Raw genomic sequence first — 18,491 nt, forward strand, 5'->3', positions numbered from 1 at the left:
TCTGTCTCGTACTCTTATCTCTTCCCTTTTCTGTGGCCGGCACCCCCACGACGGCCTCGCCCCCGCATCCGGGCCCCTTCGCGATTCCGGAGGAATCCCCCAGAGCCGCCTGACCCCGCCCCAGGCTCCGCCCCTTCCCCCCACTTCCCCCCCCGGCGCAGTGCCCTGCTCCCATTGGCCTTTTCGTACATTGCCCGCCCTGTCATTGGCTAATCCGGAGCGCTCGGCCCGCCCCCCCATGCCTGGCAACTCTCCGGTCCCTTCCTTGCGGGCGGGGCGAGTGGAGGGCGTGGCCTGCCGAGGGGCGAGGCGAGTGGAGGGCGGGGCCGCGCTGCCCGCCCCGCCCCGGCCCTGGCCCCGGCTCCGGCGCTGATCCCACCGCCGCGGCAACGGCCCCGGCCCACGGAGGCGGCTGGACGGACCCCCGACGGTTGGACGTACGGACTCTGCTCCGAGAGCAGGTGAGCTAGCAGTGCCGGGGCGCCCCCCATTTCAGCGCATCCCGGGGGACACCTGGCCGCCCTCTGTCTCTCCCGCCCCTTAATGCTTCTGCATCCCACCGCCTGTCCGTCTGCATTCCTGCCTCAGTTTCCCTCTGTCTCTCTGTCACTCTCGCTGTATAGGTTAGGGGGAGACAGGTTGAGTCTCAATTGCCCCCCTTGGCGTGGGGCTGTGCTCTGGGACCAGCACCCCCATCCCCCATGTAGACTCTAGTGGACTCTGCCCCCTTTAACTGCAGGGCCGCAGGTGCTCAGGCCAGATTCCAGAACCCTGAGGGCATTCCAGGGGGTGGGCAGCTGGGCCAGCCGTGCGGAGGTGGGCATGACTGTAGCTTCTAGCTAAACCAGGCATCGGTCCAGGCATCGGTGGCGGGGAGCCAGGCCTAGGCCAGCCCGGGCCCACCCAGACTGGCCCCTAACGAGCTCCCAAGTGGCCTGTGGTGCCTTGGCCTCAGTTTTGCCAGCTGTGAACTGGGACCGTCGCTGCTAAGGTAATTGGCAGGTGATCTGAAGGACATCTGTCGCCTCCTGGCCTTTTCTGTGAAGTCGAACTAGGCCCATTTCCCGGGATGGTAAACTAAAGCCTAGAAAGAGGCCAATGCTTCCAATGTTTGGCCAGGGAAGTGGGGACAGAGGCAGGACAGAATCTGTTTTCTCTGCATCCTCACACTTCCTAGCACCTTCTCTATGGTGGGGGGAAGGGCTGGTGGAGGAGCAGCCCCAGGTGTAAACAGGCCGCCAGAGTTTATTTCCTGAGCCAGTCCCAGCTCAGCTGGGGGCGATGAACGCCTTGGGAGGCCCCAGCGGGGCCAGCCCAGTGGTGGCGGAGCTTGGACCAATCTAGGTTTGAGCTCTGCCATCCGCATGATATCTTGAACCAGTTTTTCAATTCTGCGGAGCCTCAGTTTCCTCATCTGTAAGACAGGAGTGGGTCGTAACTCCCCGAGTTGAGGGCTGCTGGGGGATCAGATGCAGGAATATAGGCCCTGCTCATAACCTGCCTGACTCTCGCTGTGGCTCTGCCCCAGTCACACTGGCCTCCTCCTGTTCCTCCAACACCCCAGGCAAGGTCCTGTCTCAGGGCCTTTGCATGGGCTGTGCCCTCTGCCACTACGGCAGGTCCGAGGGCGCCAACTTTGAAACCTAACAAGCTCCCTGGTTGGGCCGGGCCCAGGACCTGCACAGGCAAGGGCTGGGAGGGGCAGAGGAGGGGCCGCTCAGGGACGCTGTACCTATGGAAACGGTGAACAAAGGGCTGTCTCCAGCCACACAAACACCTGGGTGAATCGGGCACTAGCCAGAGGCTGCAGCAGCCTGAGATACAGGTGGTGGGTGAGTGCCTGGACCCCTGAGGGGAATACGGGGCGGGGTGGCTTGAACCCCGCTCTGATGGTGGCGCGGCTCTGCAGACGGGTGCAGGTCTGAGGCCCCGCAGTATGGCCCCTCCCGCTGTGTGGCCTTGGACCGACGGTCAGGTGCCTCCAGAGCCTCAGTTTCCTCATCCCCGTTTCCCCAGGGGTCAGCCCAGGTGGACGAGGGGTCTTTTGATTGCTTGACAATTCAGTATGGTGGGGTTCCGGAGCCCTCAGTGTCCCTGTCTGTCCAATGGGGCCACAAAAGGGTAACTTGAGGACAAAACTCCAGCCATTGACGGGGAAACACTCCTCCCAGAGAGACGTCAATGCTAAAAAATGACTCACACTTGCCCAGGTACAGCCTCAGGTGTTACAGCCGGGGAGCGGGGCAAGGAGGCAGAGTGAGAGGCAGGAACAGCCCAGTTCCACAGCGTGCCTGCCCCTTCCCAGCATCTCCCGACACCCCTCAGCAGATGACCTCCCTGGAATCACACCCGCTCGAGCTTTGACGCAGGGACCTCTGGCAGAGTTCTTGGGATCTTGTAAATCCCCAGCTTCTAGGCCTCAGTTTCCCCATCTGTCCAATGGGGCTGGTCATCTCCTTTTTCTTGTAGGGCTGAGATAACTGGGGGGAAGGAGGGTGCTTTGAGGGGTGGGGGAGATTCAGCAAGACATTGTTAAAAGCCCGAGGAGGGGATTACAGGACACAGTGCTTCTAGAAGCTTCCTAAGGCTTCGATCCTTCCCCTCTGGGGTGGGCTCTGGGAGAGAGGAGACTTGAACCCCAAATGTGCCATTGACTAGGATGAGGAAAGGATTGCACTAGGTTAAAGGCTGGGTTCAAATTCTGATTCTGCCACATCACTGCTTTATAAACAGGCAAGCTCCTGACCCTCTCTGACTCAGTTTCCCTATAACCAAAAACTTGCAGGTCCATCTAGAGAATTTCTCAGCCTGGGCAACATGGTGAAATCCTGTCTCTACTTAAAACAAAGAAAAAAAAATTAGCCAGGTGTGGTGGCGTGGGCCTGTAGTCCCAGCCACTCTGGAGGCTGAGGTGGGAGGATCACCTGAGCCCAGGGAGGTTGAGGCTGCAGTGAGCCGAGATCATGCCACTGCACTTCAGCCTGGGTGACAGGAGTGAGACCCTGTCTCAAAGAAAAAGAAGAGAATTGGCTGGGCGCCGTGGCTCACGCCTGTAATCCCAGCACTTTGGGAGGCCGAGGTGGCCAGATCACCTGAGGTCAGGAATTCGAGACCAGCCTGGCCAAGAGGGCAAAACCCTGTCTCTACTAAAAATACAAAAATGAGCCGGGCGTGGTGGTGGGTGCCTGTAATCCAGGTACTCAGGAGGCTGAGGCAGGAGAAACACTTAAACCCAGGCGGCAGAGGTTGCAGTGAGCTGAGATCGCACCACTGCACTCCAGCCTGGGTTAACAGTGTGAGACTCCATCTCAAAAAAAAAAAATTAAAAAATATACACATAAAATAAATAAAATAGATGGGGGATCTGGGAGGGCCTCCTGAGGAGGGGCCATGTAAACCCAGACCTGGATGAGAAGAAAGAAGCAGCCATGTGGAGACCTGGGAGAAGAGCAGCTCAGGCAGAGGGCACAGGTTGTGTAAAGGCCCTGGGGCAGGATAGAGCCTGGCATGGTGGAGGAGAGCAAGGAGGCCCACGGGGCTGGAGCAGTGAGGAGGAGGAGAGAGGGAGGAGGGGAGGGCAAAGAGGGGATGGGGCAGGGTGTGCAGGATCTTACGGGCTGCCAGAACACTTGGCTTTGACCCCAAGAGAGGTGGGAGCCATGGAGGGTGGTGGCAGGGGAAGGATGGAACCTGACTCAGGTACTCACAGGCACCCGTTGGCTGCTACAGGGAGGATAGACGGGGGGCATGGGGATAGATGGTGCCGAGGGACGAGGATGGAGGCTGTGGGGGAGATAAGAAGCGGCTTGCATTAGGCCAGGCACGGTGGCTCATGTGATCCCAGCACTTTAGGAGGCTGAGGCAGGTGGATCACCTGAGGTCAGGAGTTGGAGACCAGCCTGACCAACATGGTGAAACCCCGTCTCTACTAAAAATACAAAAATTACCCAGGCATGGTGGCGCGTGCCTGTAATCCCAGCTACTCAGGAGGCTGAGGCAGGAGAATCACCTGAACCCAGGAGGCAGAGGTTGCAGTGAGCTGAGATCGCGCCGCTCTGCACTCCAGCCTGGGCAACAGAGCGAGACTCTGTCTCAAAAAAAAAAAAAAAAAAAAAAAAAAAGAAGTAGGTTGCGTTGGGACACATTTAGGGGCTGGATGCACCTCCTGCCAGGTGATCCTAGGCTTCTCTGCACTGTAAGAACCTATTGCTTGGGCTGAGGCAAGCCTGTCCCCTCCTCTGCAGAGTCATGGGCTGTGGGTACCTGATAATTCATGTTTGGCCCTCAAACCCTTTCTCCAGTGGAAATCTGGCCACCGTGGAAAGTGTCCAGGCTCCCCGCCACAACCCAGCAGGCAGCTGGCCCCTGCCCATCCATGGGGTGGTCCTGAGGGTTCTGGGGAACCCAGTTTGAGAACAACTGATGTCACCCCCAACTTGGGCCAACAGATTCTCCTCTCTCTTTTGCCATAACTAAAATGGACACTGGCCAAGTGTGGCGGCTCACGCCTGTAATCCTAGCATTTTGGGAGGCCGAGGCAGGAGGATCGCTTGAGCCCAGGAGGAGACCAGCCTGGCCAACATGGCAAAACCCCATCTCTATTAAAAATACAAAACTTAGCCAGGCATGGTGGCAGGTGCCTGTAATCCCAGCTATTTGGGAGGCTGAGGCAGGAGAATTGCTTGAACCCGAGAGGTGGAGGTTGCAGTGGGCTGAGATCGCACAACAGAGCGAGACTCTGTCTCAAAAAATAAATAAAAAATAAAATTGGCCGTTCACGGTGGCTCATGCCTGTAATCCCAGCACTTTGGGTGGCCGAGGCGGGCGGATCACCTGAGGTCAGGAATTCGAGACCAGCCTGACCAACATGGAGAAACCCCGTCTCTACTAAAAATACAAAATTAACCGGGCGTGGTGGCGCATGCCTGTAATCCCAGCTACTTGGGAGACTGAGGCAGGAGAATCACTTGAACCCAGGAGGCAGAGGTTGCAGTGAGCTGAGATCACGCCATTGCACTCCAGCCTGGGCAACAAGAGTGAAACTCCGTCTCAAAAAAATAAAATAAAATGGACACTGGCCAAGTGTAGCAGCTCATGCCTGCAATCCCAGCACTTTGGGAGGTCAAGGCGGGAGGATCACTTGAGCCCAGGAGTTCGAGACTAGCCTGGGCAACATAGCAAGACGCCACGTCTACAAAAAAAAAAAAAAAAAAAAATTAACCAGCTGTAGTCCCAGCTACTCAGGAGGCTGAGGTGGGAGGATCACTTGAGCCCAGGAGGTCGAGGCTATAGTGAGCTATGATGGTACCACTGCACTCCAGCCTGGGCAACAGAGTAAGACCTTATCTTAAAAAAAAAGTGAATAAATAAAAATAAAATGGACACCGGCTTGCAAGTCCTGAGTCATGGATTTTTTTTTTTTTTTTTTTTTTTTTTTTGAGATAGAGTCTCACTCTGTTTCTCAGGCTGGAGTGAAGTGGAGCTCACTGCAACCTCCGCCCCCCAGGTTCATGCGAGTCTCGTGACGCAGCCTCCCGAGTAGCTGGGATTACAGGCGTGTGCCACACATTTTGCTAATTTTTGTATTTTTAGTAGAGATGGGGTTTCACCATGTTGGCCAGGCTGGTCTTGGACTCCTGACGAGGTGATCTGCCCGCCTCGGCCTCCCAAAGTGCCGGGATGACAGGCGTCAGCCACCGCGCCCAGAGTGTGAGTCATGGGTCTTAAAGGGCCTGGTGCAGTGGGACCCTGGGAGTTGGTGGGATGAGGCCTGGGATCACTGGCCTCAGTGGGAAGAGGCCTGAGGCCTCCCTGGGCCCCCGGAGTACAGCCCGGGCTGAGACAAGACAGATGGAGTGGCTGGTGTGGCCCTGTGGAGCAGATCCATCAATTATTGACACTGTCTGTGAGGGGCATGAAGAATTCATGGGACAGGGGTGGGAATGGCAGGGACTTGTGACATAATTGCAGCCAGCTCACCAGAGCCACCTCCTGTGTTTTCAGGAATTTTGCCATCTGGTAGTTAAACGCAGCCATTATTTAACGTGGGAGAATATAAACTTATAGTTAAGGCTGGGTGTGGTGGCTCCCACCTGTAATCCCAGCAATTTGGGAGGCCGAGGCGAGTAGATCACTTGAGGCCAGGAGTTCGAGACCAGCCTGGCCGACATGGCCAAACCCCATCTCTACTAAAAATACACAAATTTGTATTTTTGTACAAATACAAATACACCAGCCGGGTGTGGTGGCATGCACCTGTAGTCCTAGCTACTTGGGAGGCTGAGGCTGAGGCAGGAGAATCGCTTGAACCTGGGAGGCAGAGGTTGCAGTGAGCTGAGATTTGGCCACTGCACTCCAGTCTGGGAGACAGAGCAAGACTCCATCTCAAAATACGTACAAACAAACAAACATACATACATACATAAACTTATAGTTAAATAAAGTACATTTAAGCCAGGGGTGGTAGCTCACGCCTGTAGTCCCGGCACTTTGGGAGGCTAAGGCAGGAGGATCTGTCGCAAAAAAAAAAAAAAAAAAAAAATATAGGGAGCAGGGGAAGAGTCAAGGGAACCAGGGAGTTGGTGCCTGGTCACCCATTTTACAGATGGGAAAGCTGTCCCCGTGCATGGGGCTTGCCAAGGGTCACAGCAGGGAGACCTCAGAGCTGTGGATGGACCTGGACAGAGGCTGTGGACAGGGCTGAGGCCTCCTGGCTGTTCCTGTAACAAGCGTGACACAGCCCTGCCCCAGGGCCTTTGCACAGGCTGTGCCCTTTGCCTGGAGCATCTTCCCGCAGACCCTATCATTGCAGGCCCAGTTCAACCGGCCCAGTCCCTCCCTAGAGAGGCCCTCCTGGTTACCCTGAACTTCATCCCTCACCCCCATGGCCCATATCTCTCTTCCTGAAATTAACTTGTTTGTTTCTATTTATTGGTTACTGGCACCTCCTCCTTCCAGCAGGGGAACAGTTTTTGCACCCAGGCTGGAGTGTAGTGGCGCAATTTCGACTCCCTGCAACCTCTGCCTCCCGGGTTCAAGCGATTCTCCTGCCTCAGTCTCCCGAGTAGCTGGAATTACAGGTGCTCGCCACCACTCCCGGCCGACTTTTTTTTTTTTTTTTTTTTTCAGTTGAGTCCAGGTCTCACTATGTTGGCCAGGCTGGTCTTGAACCCCTGGCCTCAAGTGATCCTCCTGCCTCTGCCTCCTAAACTGCTGGGATTACAAGCATGAGCCACCGCACATGGCCAATCATTGTTTTAAAGTGTACAATTTATAACCAGAAAGTTATGTGACCATAAATTTCTGGAATCTCTAATTCCAGAACATTACATTACCATTCACCCCAAAAAAACCTGGTTCCCAATTTAGCAATCGCTTTCCATTTTCCCCTCTTCCAGTTTCCAGCACCCGTGAATCCGCTTTCTGTCCCTGTGGACAGGCCTCTCCTGAACTTTTTTTTTTTTTTTTTTTTTTTTTTTGAGATGGAGTCTCGCTCTGTCACCCAGTCTGGAGTGCAGTGACGCGATCTCGGCTCACTGCAAGCTCCGCCTCCCGGGTTCACGCCATTCTCCTGCCTCAGCTTCCCGAGTAGCCGGGACTACAGGTGCCCGGCACCGCGCCCGGCTAATTTTTTGTGTTTTTAGTAGAGACGGGGTTTCACCGTGTTAGCCAGGATGGTCTTGATCTCCTGACCTCGTGATCCGCCCGCCTCGGCCTCCCAAAGTGCTGGGATTACAGGCGTGAGCCACCGCGCCTGGCCCTTCCTGAACATTTCATAGAAGTGGGATCACACACTGTGTGGCCTTGTGTGTCTGGCTTCTGTCACTGGGAATGATGTCCTCAAGGTGCATCCACGCTGGAGCTTCTGTGTGAGCCTCGCTCCTTTTATGGCTAGAGAACATTCCATTGCTTGGACCGATCTCATTGTGTTTATTCATTCACCCATTAATGGACATATGGACATTTGAGTTGCTTCCACTTGCAGGCTACCCCGGGTCATGCTACTGTAAACCATCACGTGCAAAACAAGTGTTTGCGTGCTGTATGCTTGCGTTTCTCTTGGGTAGATCCCCCAAAGTGGAATTGCTGGGTCCTATGGTAACTGTGTGTTTAGATGTCTGAGGAGCCGTTGGACTGGGTTTTTTGTTTTGTTTTGTTTTTTGTTTTTTGTGACGGAGTCTCGCTCTATCACCCAGGCTGGAGACCTCGGTTCACTGTCACTGCAACCTCCACCTCCCGGGTTCAAATGATCCTCCTGCCTCAGCCTCCAGAGTAGCTGGGATTACAGGTGCCTACCACCATGCCCGGCTAATTTTTTTTGTATTTTTAGTAGAGATAAGGTTTCACCATGTTGGCCAGGCTGATCTCAACTCTTACCTCAGGTGATCTGCCCACCTCAGCTTCCCAAAGTGCTGGGATTACAGGTGTGAGCCAGTGCATCTGGCTTTTTTTTTTTTTTTTTTTCCTTTTGAGACAGGGTCTTGCTCTGTTGCTCAGGCTGGAGTGCAGTGGTGTGATCATAGCTCACTGCAGCCTTGACCTCCTGGGCTCAAGCGATTCTCCCCATCTCAGCCTCTCGAGTACCTGGGACCACAGACTTGTGCCACCATGCCTGGCTAATTTAAAAAAATTTTTTTTTGTAGAGATGAGATCTCGCTATGTTGCCCAGGCTGGTCTTGAACTCCCCAGTTCAAGCAATCCTCCTGCCTTGGCCTCTTAAAAGTGTTGGGATTACAGGTGTGAGCCACCTCGCCTGGCCCAGATGATTTTGTAATGAGGAGGCAGCTTGGGGTCTAGAAGGCCAGGGCCTTAGCAAGGCAGGGATGGGATCTGTTTTGATGCCTGCTGTATACCCGGTGCCTCTGTGGTCTCTTCTGCAAAGCAGGCAACCTGGCCAGTACCAGGGGGAATGACGAATAGGCACAGGTCACTGGCTCCGGACACTGGGGTTTGGTTATAAGCTTCTGCCCCAGGACAGCTGGTGCTCCATAAATGCTCACTTAGCCACTGAATGGGTGTTAACACCTGAATCCCAGAAGCTGTAGCGGGCTGTGTGTGCTTGTGACGATGGCGGGGTGCCCTGGCATTTGGAGGGCGATGCCCCTAGGCCCCAGGACTCCCTAGGAAGGGCCCTGCCGTGTAAGGGCTGATGTGGCCGCTACACCGTCTCCCGCAGGAAGGAAGAGCCAGGTTTATTTTGTTCCTCGGCCTGTTCCCCTGGGAGAGAGTCATCCTCCTGTCTGGCTGCCTGGATGGGAGCGTTTCTGGCAGAACAATGGCTCAGGGAGGAGGAAAGGGAAGGCCATGCAGCTGGGCCACCCCAGGTGTCAGCAGGTCCCGGGGCTGCCCCGGCCGTCTTAGGAGTGTGGGGGCCAGGAAGGGAGGCCACAGCTGCTTGCCCCCCCATCCCTCTTCCTGTTGGCCTTGCAGGGGGCGGGGGTTGCTCTTGGGAGCCCAGGCCCTTCCTGAAGCTGTAAACAGGCTTGACTCCCCTCCGGAGTCAACTTCTTCAGCCTCAGGACTCGCAGATGGGAAAGTCAAGGCCCAGAGAGGAGCACAGCCCTGCCTGGGGTCACAGAGCTCCTGAGATGGGCAGAAAGACGTGGGCTCCAGGGCCGATGGGGTCCAGGGGCCTCATCCCCAGATGCAGAGAAAGGCCTTTTCCTCTTCGAGTCCCCTCGGTTTATTCATCTATGAACTGGGGAGGCTGGACCCAGAGGCTCAGGAGTTCCCTCTTAGAATCCGCAAACATCCTTTTTTTTTTGAGCTAGAGTTTCGCTCTTGTTGCCCAGGCTGGAGTCCAATGGTGTGATCTCAGCTGACTGCAACCTACGCCTCCTGGGTTTGAGTGATTCTCCTGTCTCAGCCCTCCAAGTAGCTGGGACTACAGGCGCCGACCACCATGCCCAGCTAATTTTTGTATTTTTAGTAGAGATGGGGGTTTCACCATGTTGCCCAGCCTGGTCTCGAACTCCTGACCTCAAGTGATCCACCCGCCTCGGCCTCTCAAAGTGCTGGGATTACAGGTGTGAGCCACCACACCCAGCCTGTGTGTCTTTTTTTGTTTTGTTTTTGAGACGGAGTCTCGCTTTGTCACCCAGACTGGAGTGCAGTGGCGTGATCTTGGCGGCTCACTGCAAGTTTCGCCTCCCGGGTTCAAAGTAATTCTCCTGCCTCAGCCTTCTGAGTAGCTGGGATTACAGGCACATGCCACCACGCCTGGCTAATGTTTTGTATTTTTAGTAGAGACGGGGTTTCATGGTGTAAGCTAGGATGTTCTCAGTCTCCTGACCTCGTGATCCTCCCGCCTCGGCTTCCGAAAGTGCTGGGATTACAGGTGTGAGCCACCGCGCCCGGCCAGCTTTTTTTTTTGCACAGGGAATCTCACTGAGATAGAACTGGGTCTGCAAGTTCCCAGAGCTGAGGTGGGCACGGAAGGGTGCAGTTCCAGGCAGTGGTTGCAGCCTCTCGTCCAGAGGAAGCTCACAGCTTAGGGGGCATTGCAGTTTGGTCACAAGCTTCTGCCCCAGGGCAAAGTTAGTTCCAATCTTCCCCATATTTCAGATGGGGAAACTGAGGCACGTTGTTGTTAAGTTGCTTGCTGCAGAGGCCAGAGCTGGGAGCAGGCCCTAAATATCAGGGTTGCCTTCTAAGACTCACGGCCAGTTGAGGGCGTTAGGTGGGGAAGGCAGAGGGAGTTGGGGTTCAAGGGTGTTGAGAGCCAGTGGTTACTGTATTGCTGTGTGGCCTTGGGGAAGTGGCTTAGCCTCTCTGAGCCTTTGTGGTCTCTTCTGCAAAACAGGCAACCTGCTTAGTACACGGTGGCGATGACAAAGTGGGCACACATCGCTGACTCAGGGTCTGCCACGTGGCACTGAGTCAACAGCACCCCTCTTCTGGCCTAGGCCTGCGCAGAGCCAGGGTCTGGTGACCGAAGTCGGAGGGCAGGGGCGGCACATCCAGTAATTCCTGTGCCTGCCCTGACCTCAGAGGGCGGCCGAGGGTTTGGAACTTCTCCCGGAGTCTGAACTCACACAAAGACCGGCTTTGTGGGGGCTCCTGGGGTAGGTGGGTGCCCACATGGCATTCCAAGGCTGGCAGCCTGGCGCTGGGGTGGGAGTGGAGGCTGAGCAGGGCCTGGGGCAGTGAGAGAGACCGGGGGTGGGTCTCAGGCCCTCCCTCCTCCCCCAGTTCTTCCACACTCCCCTCTTCATTCAGCAGATGTTTCTGGAGTCTGCAGGGACGCCGTGGATAAGGAATTGGGCCCATGATCTCCCCTGCAGCCTGGGGTGAGGCAGACCAGTTGGGGTGCAGAGCCGGGGAGCAGAGGAGCAATGCGGATGCCTGGGGCACCTGCGGCTCAGAGGAGGCAGAGACTTGGGGGCCAAAGTGATGGGGATATATAGGAGTTTACCAGGGAAGAGGCAGGGGCTTGGGGGCCAGGCTTTGCGGGGTGTATAGGAGTTCACCAGGGAGGAGATGGGGCCTTAGGGTATTGAGGTCCACAGGGAAGACTCAGGGCTCCAAGTGAGGTGTGGGGCTTGGTCCTGGGAGCTTTGAGGAGCTGTCAGCTGGTTCTCAGCAGGTAAGGGCTATGCCCTACTCTGAGATTTACGAAGAATTCCGGAGCTGCAGGAAGGAGGTGGGTGGAGGGGCAGCTCCAGGGCCAGGGAAACTGGGCAGGCTACAGGGCAGGGTGGATAGAGAAAAGGAGCACAGGGACAGGGGGATGGTTCTGCAGTCAGAGGCCTGGCCCTTGTGCCTCGAGAGCTGGCCAGGCTCTCACCTTGGACACCTCCCCTGTCCCAGCCTGGACGGGGGCTGTCCGAGTCAATGTTTCCCTGTTGGAGGAATCATCGGAGCCGTGCCTTCCCAGAAACCCCACAAATGGCCCCCTGTGAACCCATCACCCCCTGGCTCACTCGGGGCTGAAGGCCTTGGACATGCCTGTTATAAACCCTGTTGGGGGCCGGGTGTGGTGGCTCACATCTGTAATCCCAGCACTTTGGGAGGCCGAGGCGGGCGGATCACAAGGTCAGGAGATTGAGACCATCCTGGCTAACACGGTGAAACCCCGTCTCTACTAAAAATACAAAAAAAATTAGCTGGGCGTGGTGGCGGGCGCCTGTAGTCCCAGCTCCTCCGGAGGCTGAGGCAGGAGAATGGCGTGAACCCAGGAGGCGGAGCTTGCAGTGAGCTGAGATCGCGCCACCGCACTACAGCCTGGGCGACAGAGGAAGATTCCATCTCAAAAAAAATAATTAAATAATAAATAAATAAATAAATAATAAATAAACCAACCCTGCGGGGGCAGTGGGACTGGAGGCACTGCCATAGTAACGGGGCTCCTCCACCCTGAACAGCCCGGGGTCTGGGGCTCACTTGGAACCCCACCTCATGGAGCTGTGGGGTGAGGGTGTGGAGTGTTGAGCTGGACCTAGAGGGATGGAACGGAACCCCCTCTAATAATCACCTTGAGCCCCTTCTCAGCTCATAGTAAGGATATGATGGGTTTGAGGGCTGGTGTCAGGCCCTACAGATAGTGGGCTTTGGAAAGGCCTTCTCTGTTTATAATAATAATAATAATAAATAAAAAATAAAAATTTTGATTTTTTTGTAGAGATAGGGTCTTGCTATGTTGCCCAGGCTGGTCTCAAACTCCTGGCCTCAAGCAATTCTCCCACCTTAACCTCCCAGAGCACTGGGACCACAGGCATGAACCACAGGCTTGAATTACAGGCTGCAGTGCGGTGGCATGGTCTTAGCTCACTGCAACCTCCGCCTCCCGGCTTCAAGGGATTCTCCTGCCTCAGCCTCCCAACTAGCTGGGATTATGGGCGCCCACCACCAAGCCTGGCTAATTTTTGTATTTTTAGTAGAGACGGGGTTTCACCATGCTGGCCAGGCTGGTCTCCAACTCCTGACCTCGACCTCAGGCGATCCGCCCGCCTTGGCCTCCCAAATTGCTGGGATTACAGGCATGAGCCACCGTGCCCGGCGACACTTTTTAAAGAAACAAATTCCGTTAGGCCCTCTGGGGTCTGTGGTGGTGTCACCTCTTCTGTGTGAGTGCCCCAACGTGCAAAACTGAGGGGTGGTCTGTGTTCCCCGCAGGCCATGGACACCTTCAGCACCAAGAGCCTGGCTCTGCAGGCGCAGAAGAAGCTCCTGAGTAAGATGGCGTCCAAGGCAGTGGTGGCCGTGCTGGTGGATGACACCAGCAGCGAGGTGCTGGACGAGCTGTACCGCGCCACCAGGGAGTTCACGCGCAGCCGCAAGGAGGCCCAGAAGATGCTCAAGAACCTGGTCAAGGTGGCCCTGAAGCTGGGACTGCTGCTGCGTGGGGACCAGCTGGGCGGTGAGGAGCTGGCGCTGCTGCGGCGCTTCCGCCACCGGGCGCGCTGCCTGGCCATGACGGCCGTCAGCTTCCACCAGGTGGACTTCACCTTCGACCGGCGCGTGCTGGCCGCCGGGCTGCTCGAGTGCCGCGACCTGCTGCACCAGGCCGTGGGCCCCCACCTGACCGCCAAGTCCCACGGCCGCATCAACCACGTGTTCGGCCACCTAGCCGACTGCGACTTCCTGGCTGCGCTCTACGGCCCCGCCGAGCCCTACCGCTCCCACCTGCGCAGGATCTGCGAGGGCCTGGGCCGGATGCTGGACGAGGGCAGCCTCTGAGCCCCGGGGACGCCCGACCGCGCCCCTCGCGCCTTTTGGGGCTCTCCTGCTGGGCGTGGGTGGGGTTTGTGGGTTTTTTTCCACCTCTTTTCTCTCAATCAGACTCGGCCAAACTCCCCTGGACAGGTGGGTGACCTGTCCCCTTTTGAGAGGATGCTGAGGCATCTGTAGCAGCTGTTTCAAACACTGATGTCACCTCTCCTCCTGGCCCCCGCCCAATGGGGAGAGGAATTCGGGGCCCTACTCTGGGGATCACCTTCCACCCGTTTGTACTTTCCGGGCCACACCGACCCCTGGGTCGCTTGATGTAAAAGCCAAAAGCTGCTGCTTCCCACTTGGATCATGTCACCTGGGATTTTCATCTCCTCGCACAAGGACTAGGGGTTCACATGGTGAACTGGGGGAAGGGAAGTGTTAGGGGGCAAGTCGCGGCACCCCCCATCCATAAACTCACGTCCTAACCCCCAGGACCTCAGAAGATGATCTGATTTGGAAATAGGATCATTACAGATGGAATTAGTTCAGATGATCTCATCTTGGAGTAGGGTGGGCCCCAATTCAAGGACTGGGCTCCTTAAAAAAAGGGGGCCTGGGGCAGGGTGCAGTGGCTCACGCCTGTAATCCCAGCACTTTGAGAGGCTGAGGTGGGCGGATCACGAGGTCAGGAGATTGAGATCATCCTGGCTAACATGGTGAAACCCCATCTCTACTGAAAATACAAAAAATTAGCTGGGCATGGTGGCACATGCCTGTAGTCCCAGCTACTCGGAGGCTGAGGCAGGATAATCACTTAAACCAGGAGGAGGAGGTTGCAGTGAGCCGAGATCGCGCCACTGCACTCCAGCCTGGGTGACAGAGCAAGACTCTGTCTCTAAAAAAGGAGTGGGGGATTGGGGCCAGGTGCAGTGGCTCACTCCTATAATTCCAACACTTTGGGAGGCTGAGGCAGGAGGATTGCTTGAGCTCAGGAGTTCAAGACCAGCCTGGGCAACATGGTGAGACCCTCGTCTCTACAAAAAAAAATTATCGTGGTGGGCCGGGCGTGGTGGCTCACACCTGTAATCCCAGCACTTTGGGAGGCTGAGGTGGGCAGATCACAAGGTCAAGAGATCCAGACCATCCTGGCCAACATGGTGAAACCCCATCTCTACTAAAAATACAAAAATTAGCCGGGCATGGTGTTGCACGCCTGTAGTCCCAGCTACTTGGGAGGCTGAGGCAGGAGAATCACTTGAACCTGGGAGGCGCAGGCTGCAGGGAGGCAGAGGTTGCAGTGAGCCGAGATCGCACCACTGCACTTCAGCCTGATGACAGAGCGAGACTCGTCTCAAAAAAAAAAAAAAAAAAAAAATTACTGTGGTGGTGCACACGTATAATCCCAGCTACTCGAGCGATGACGAGGGAAGATCACTTGAGCCCAGGAGTTAGAGGCTGCAGTGACCGATGATCATGCCACTGCACTCCAGCTTGGGTGAGAGTGGGGCTCTGTCTTAGAAGAAAAAAAAAAAAGTATTTGGACACAGACATGCATGCAAGGAGGGCCAAGGATGCCGGCCACCACCAGGAGCTGGGAGAGGCCCGGGGCAGATCCCCCTCAGCCTTGGAGGGACCTAGCCCTGGCCACACCTCCATCTCAGACTTGCGGCCGAGAACTGAATGAGAATAAATGTGCGTGAAGCCCCTCAGTCCACAGGATGTGGTCCTGGAAGCCCCCACTCAAGAAGGCTCCAGTGAATGCTGGCACTTTCAGCCAGGATGCCTCCATGAAGCTGGAGACCTCTGCCCTGGGTCGGGAGGGGAAACTGCTCCAATCCAGGGACTGCCACGTGGGAGGGGACGGAGCGTGCCCCCCTCCCAGGGGTGAGGGGGGACCCACCTGAGATGTGTGCACATTTTATTTATTTATTGTTTTGAGACAAAGTCTCGCTGTGTCACCCAGGCTGGAATGCAGCGGTGAAATCTCGGCTCATTGCAGCCTCTTCCTTCCAGGCTCAAGGGATCCTCCCACCTCAGCCCCGGATAGCTGGGACTACAGGCGTGCACCAGCACACCCGGCTAATCTTTGTATTTTTTGTAGACAGAAGGTCTCACCATGTTGCCCAGGATGGTCTCGAACTCCTAGGCTCAAGCGACCTACCTACCTCGGCCTCACAAAGCGCACACATTGTAATATCATGATTTCATGTTTGGAGAATCAGCAACCAACCAGCCAACCATGTTGCTTTTATAAGACAGACCCGAGAAAGCAAAGCTCGGCTGTCGTCTTGGCTCTGGTACCACCCGCAAGATGCGGGCGATTCTCAGCTCGGGTCGTGGAGGCGTGGTGTGGGGGAGTCTATTTGCCATCTTTGTTTGTCAGCAGGGGGCATGGGTTCTCAAAGGTTGCAAAATGGTGCTGCAGGTCAGGAAGGTTATTTTGGGTGCCTGTGGGGGAGGTGAAACGAGGTCCCATGACTGTTTTGCAGAACCTTGTCTGTGGAGGGTAGAGGTTGCGGCAGGGGCCTGTGGGCCTTACTTGGTGAGAAGGTAGGTCTAGCTGGCTCCATCCAGTATTTGAGACATCTGGAATTTGCCTGCATTTAAAACCAAGAGATCACACACACCCATCCAGATTTGGAGTTTCTTGAAAACTCGCCAGTCCGGCCGTCTGAGCCTGCACTGACGCCTGGTGAAGCTGTGCAGGGGCCGCCCCTCTCCCTTTCCCCTCTCCCTGGCCTGCTGCACTCACTGATAGGAAATTCTGACCCCAGACTCGGAGCAGCCTTCCCGTGGTTCGGTTTTTGCTTCCACGAAAAAGCCAAAGGCCTTGGCCAGAGAGCCAGCTGTTCCTACCTCTACCCGACGCTTCCAAGGCAACCTTCTCCACTTATCTTAGGCCGAGAGACAGATCTTCAAGAACGTACATGGATTCTGATTTTCTCACGAAGTCCCAGTGGAACCCTGTGCTGTTGAGACATCAATGTGCAAAACTCTCCATGTCCCTGTTGGGCTGTCCAGCCAGTCTGGACTCTTGTAAATTTGAGATTTAATTAAAGGAAACAAACCAAATAGAACTACGGAACAATTTAAATAAAAGCACACACCAGCCTGGGCGCAGTGGCTCATGTCAGTAAATCTAGTGCTTTGGGAGGCTGAGGCAGGAGGATCACTTGAGCCAAGGAGTTCCAGACCACCCTGGGCAACATAGCGAGACCCTATCTCTAAAATATATATATATATAAGGCCAAGTGCAGTGGCTCACGCCTGTCATCCCAGCACTTTGGGAGGCTGAGGCAGGCAGATCACCTGAGGTCAGGAGTTCAAGACCAGCCTGGCCAAGATGGTGAGACCCCATCTCTACTAAAAAGTACAAAAATTAGCTGGGCGTGGCAGGGGGTGCCTGTAATCCCAGCTACTTGGGAGGCTGAGGCAGGAGAATCATTTGAACTTGGGAGGCGGAGGTTGCAGTGAGCTGAGATAGTGCCACTGCGCTCCAGCCTGGGCAACAGAGTGAGACTTGGTCTCAGAAACAGAATAAAAAAATAACAAATTATAGCCAGTCAGGGTGGCATGCACATGTGGTCCCAGCTATCTGTAAGGATGGCTTGGACCCAGGAGGTTGAGGCTGCGGTGAGCTGAGATCGCACCACTGCACTCCAGCCTGGGTGATGGAGCAAGATCCTGTCTCAAAAAAAAAAAAAAAAAAAAAAAAAAAGCACACATATGCACACGTAGGGTCAGAGGGGAAGCTCCTGTGTGTCCCAAGATGCCCTGATGTGTGCTGGTGCATCAGGCCACCCGGGCATCATCCTTGACAGCCAGGGATCTGGAAGCTGTGGGCGAATCCCAGCTGACCAGGAGAGAGTCCCCCCGCCTTGGCCAGGGTACTAGTGGTGGGCACTGTTTCCCACGGCCTTTTCTGCACAGAGGCCCTGGCAACCCTGTCGTGCTCATCTTCTGGGCCCTGTGGAGCCTCAGAGTCGAGAGCTGGAAAGGATCCTGGCCCTGGCAGGGGGGTCTTCAGACCTCAGAGCACTGTCATTCTTGGTCTAGGGGCCCTTCCCGCTGACGTGTGCGGCTGTCAGGCCTTTCCTCAAGTGGTGGCATCAAGTGTGTACTGGGAAGTCAAGGCTGGCTGGTTTTCTTTTTTTTGAGACAGGGTGTCACTCTGTGGCCCAGGCTGGACTGCAGTGGCAAGATCTTGGCTCACTGCTGCCTTGGACTCCTGGGTTCAAGCGATTCTTCCTCCCTCAGGCTCCTGAGTAGCTGGGATTACAGGTGTGCACCACCACACCTGGCTAATTTTAAAATTATTAATTTTTTGGTAGAGATGGGGGTGTCTTGCTATGTTGCCTAAGCTGGTCTTGAACTCCTAGTGTCAAGCGATTCTCCTGCCTTAGCCTCTCGAAGTGCTGGGATTTATAGGTGTAAACCATCCTGTCTGGTCTGTTTTTTTAAGTCACTGTTGCAACCCAGCTTCAAAAAACTAAGGGAGGCTGGCCACAGTGGCTCATGCCTATAATCCCAGCACTTTGGGAGGCCGAGGGAGGTGGATCGCTTGAGCCCAGTTCGAAACCAGCCTGAGCAACATGGCAAAACCCTGTCTCTATCAAAAGAAGATGCAAAAATTAGCCGGGCATGGTGGCGCATGCCTATAGTCCTAGCTACTTGTAAGGCTGAGGTGGGAGGATCGCTTGAGCCCAGGAGGTGGAGGTTGCAGTGAGCCGTGATTACACCACTGCACTTTAGCCTGGGTGACAGGAGAAGACCCTGTCTCAAAAGAAAAACAAACTAAGGGAAACCAACGCCCCAGACTGTGGAGAGCAGGTCGGCCT

General features: G+C 55.5%; 1 protein-coding gene across 3 annotated transcripts; it reads left to right on the forward strand.

Annotated features, from left to right (window-relative positions):
• The first annotated feature begins 292 nt into the window (after positions 1-292).
• TNFAIP8L1 (TNF alpha induced protein 8 like 1) lies at positions 293-16,730 on the forward strand. 3 transcript variants are annotated; one of them, XM_002828485.6, is made up of 2 exons: positions 293-461; positions 13,114-16,730. In XM_002828485.6, exon 2 carries the CDS (start codon positions 13,117-13,119, stop codon positions 13,675-13,677), a length of 561 nt encoding a protein of 186 aa, XP_002828531.1. In that variant the 5' UTR covers positions 293-461; positions 13,114-13,116; the 3' UTR covers positions 13,678-16,730. The 3 variants fall into 3 exon arrangements, with proteins under 3 accessions (XP_002828531.1, XP_024092221.1, XP_054395374.1); XM_024236453.3 differs by lacking the exon at positions 293-461 and adding an exon at positions 495-991; XM_054539399.2 differs by lacking the exon at positions 293-461 and adding an exon at positions 1,069-1,832.
• The last annotated feature ends 1,761 nt before the right edge of the window (positions 16,731-18,491 follow it).

The sequence above is a fragment of the Pongo abelii genome, chromosome 20, assembly GCF_028885655.2.
Source record: "Pongo abelii isolate AG06213 chromosome 20, NHGRI_mPonAbe1-v2.0_pri, whole genome shotgun sequence".
Lineage (NCBI taxonomy): Eukaryota > Metazoa > Chordata > Mammalia > Primates > Hominidae > Pongo > Pongo abelii.

Excerpts from the sequence above, each read along its gene's own strand:
- TNFAIP8L1 (XM_002828485.6), top strand. The coding sequence starts at position 13,117 with ATGGACACCTTCAGCACCAAGAGCCTGGCTCTGCAGGCGCAGAAGAAG.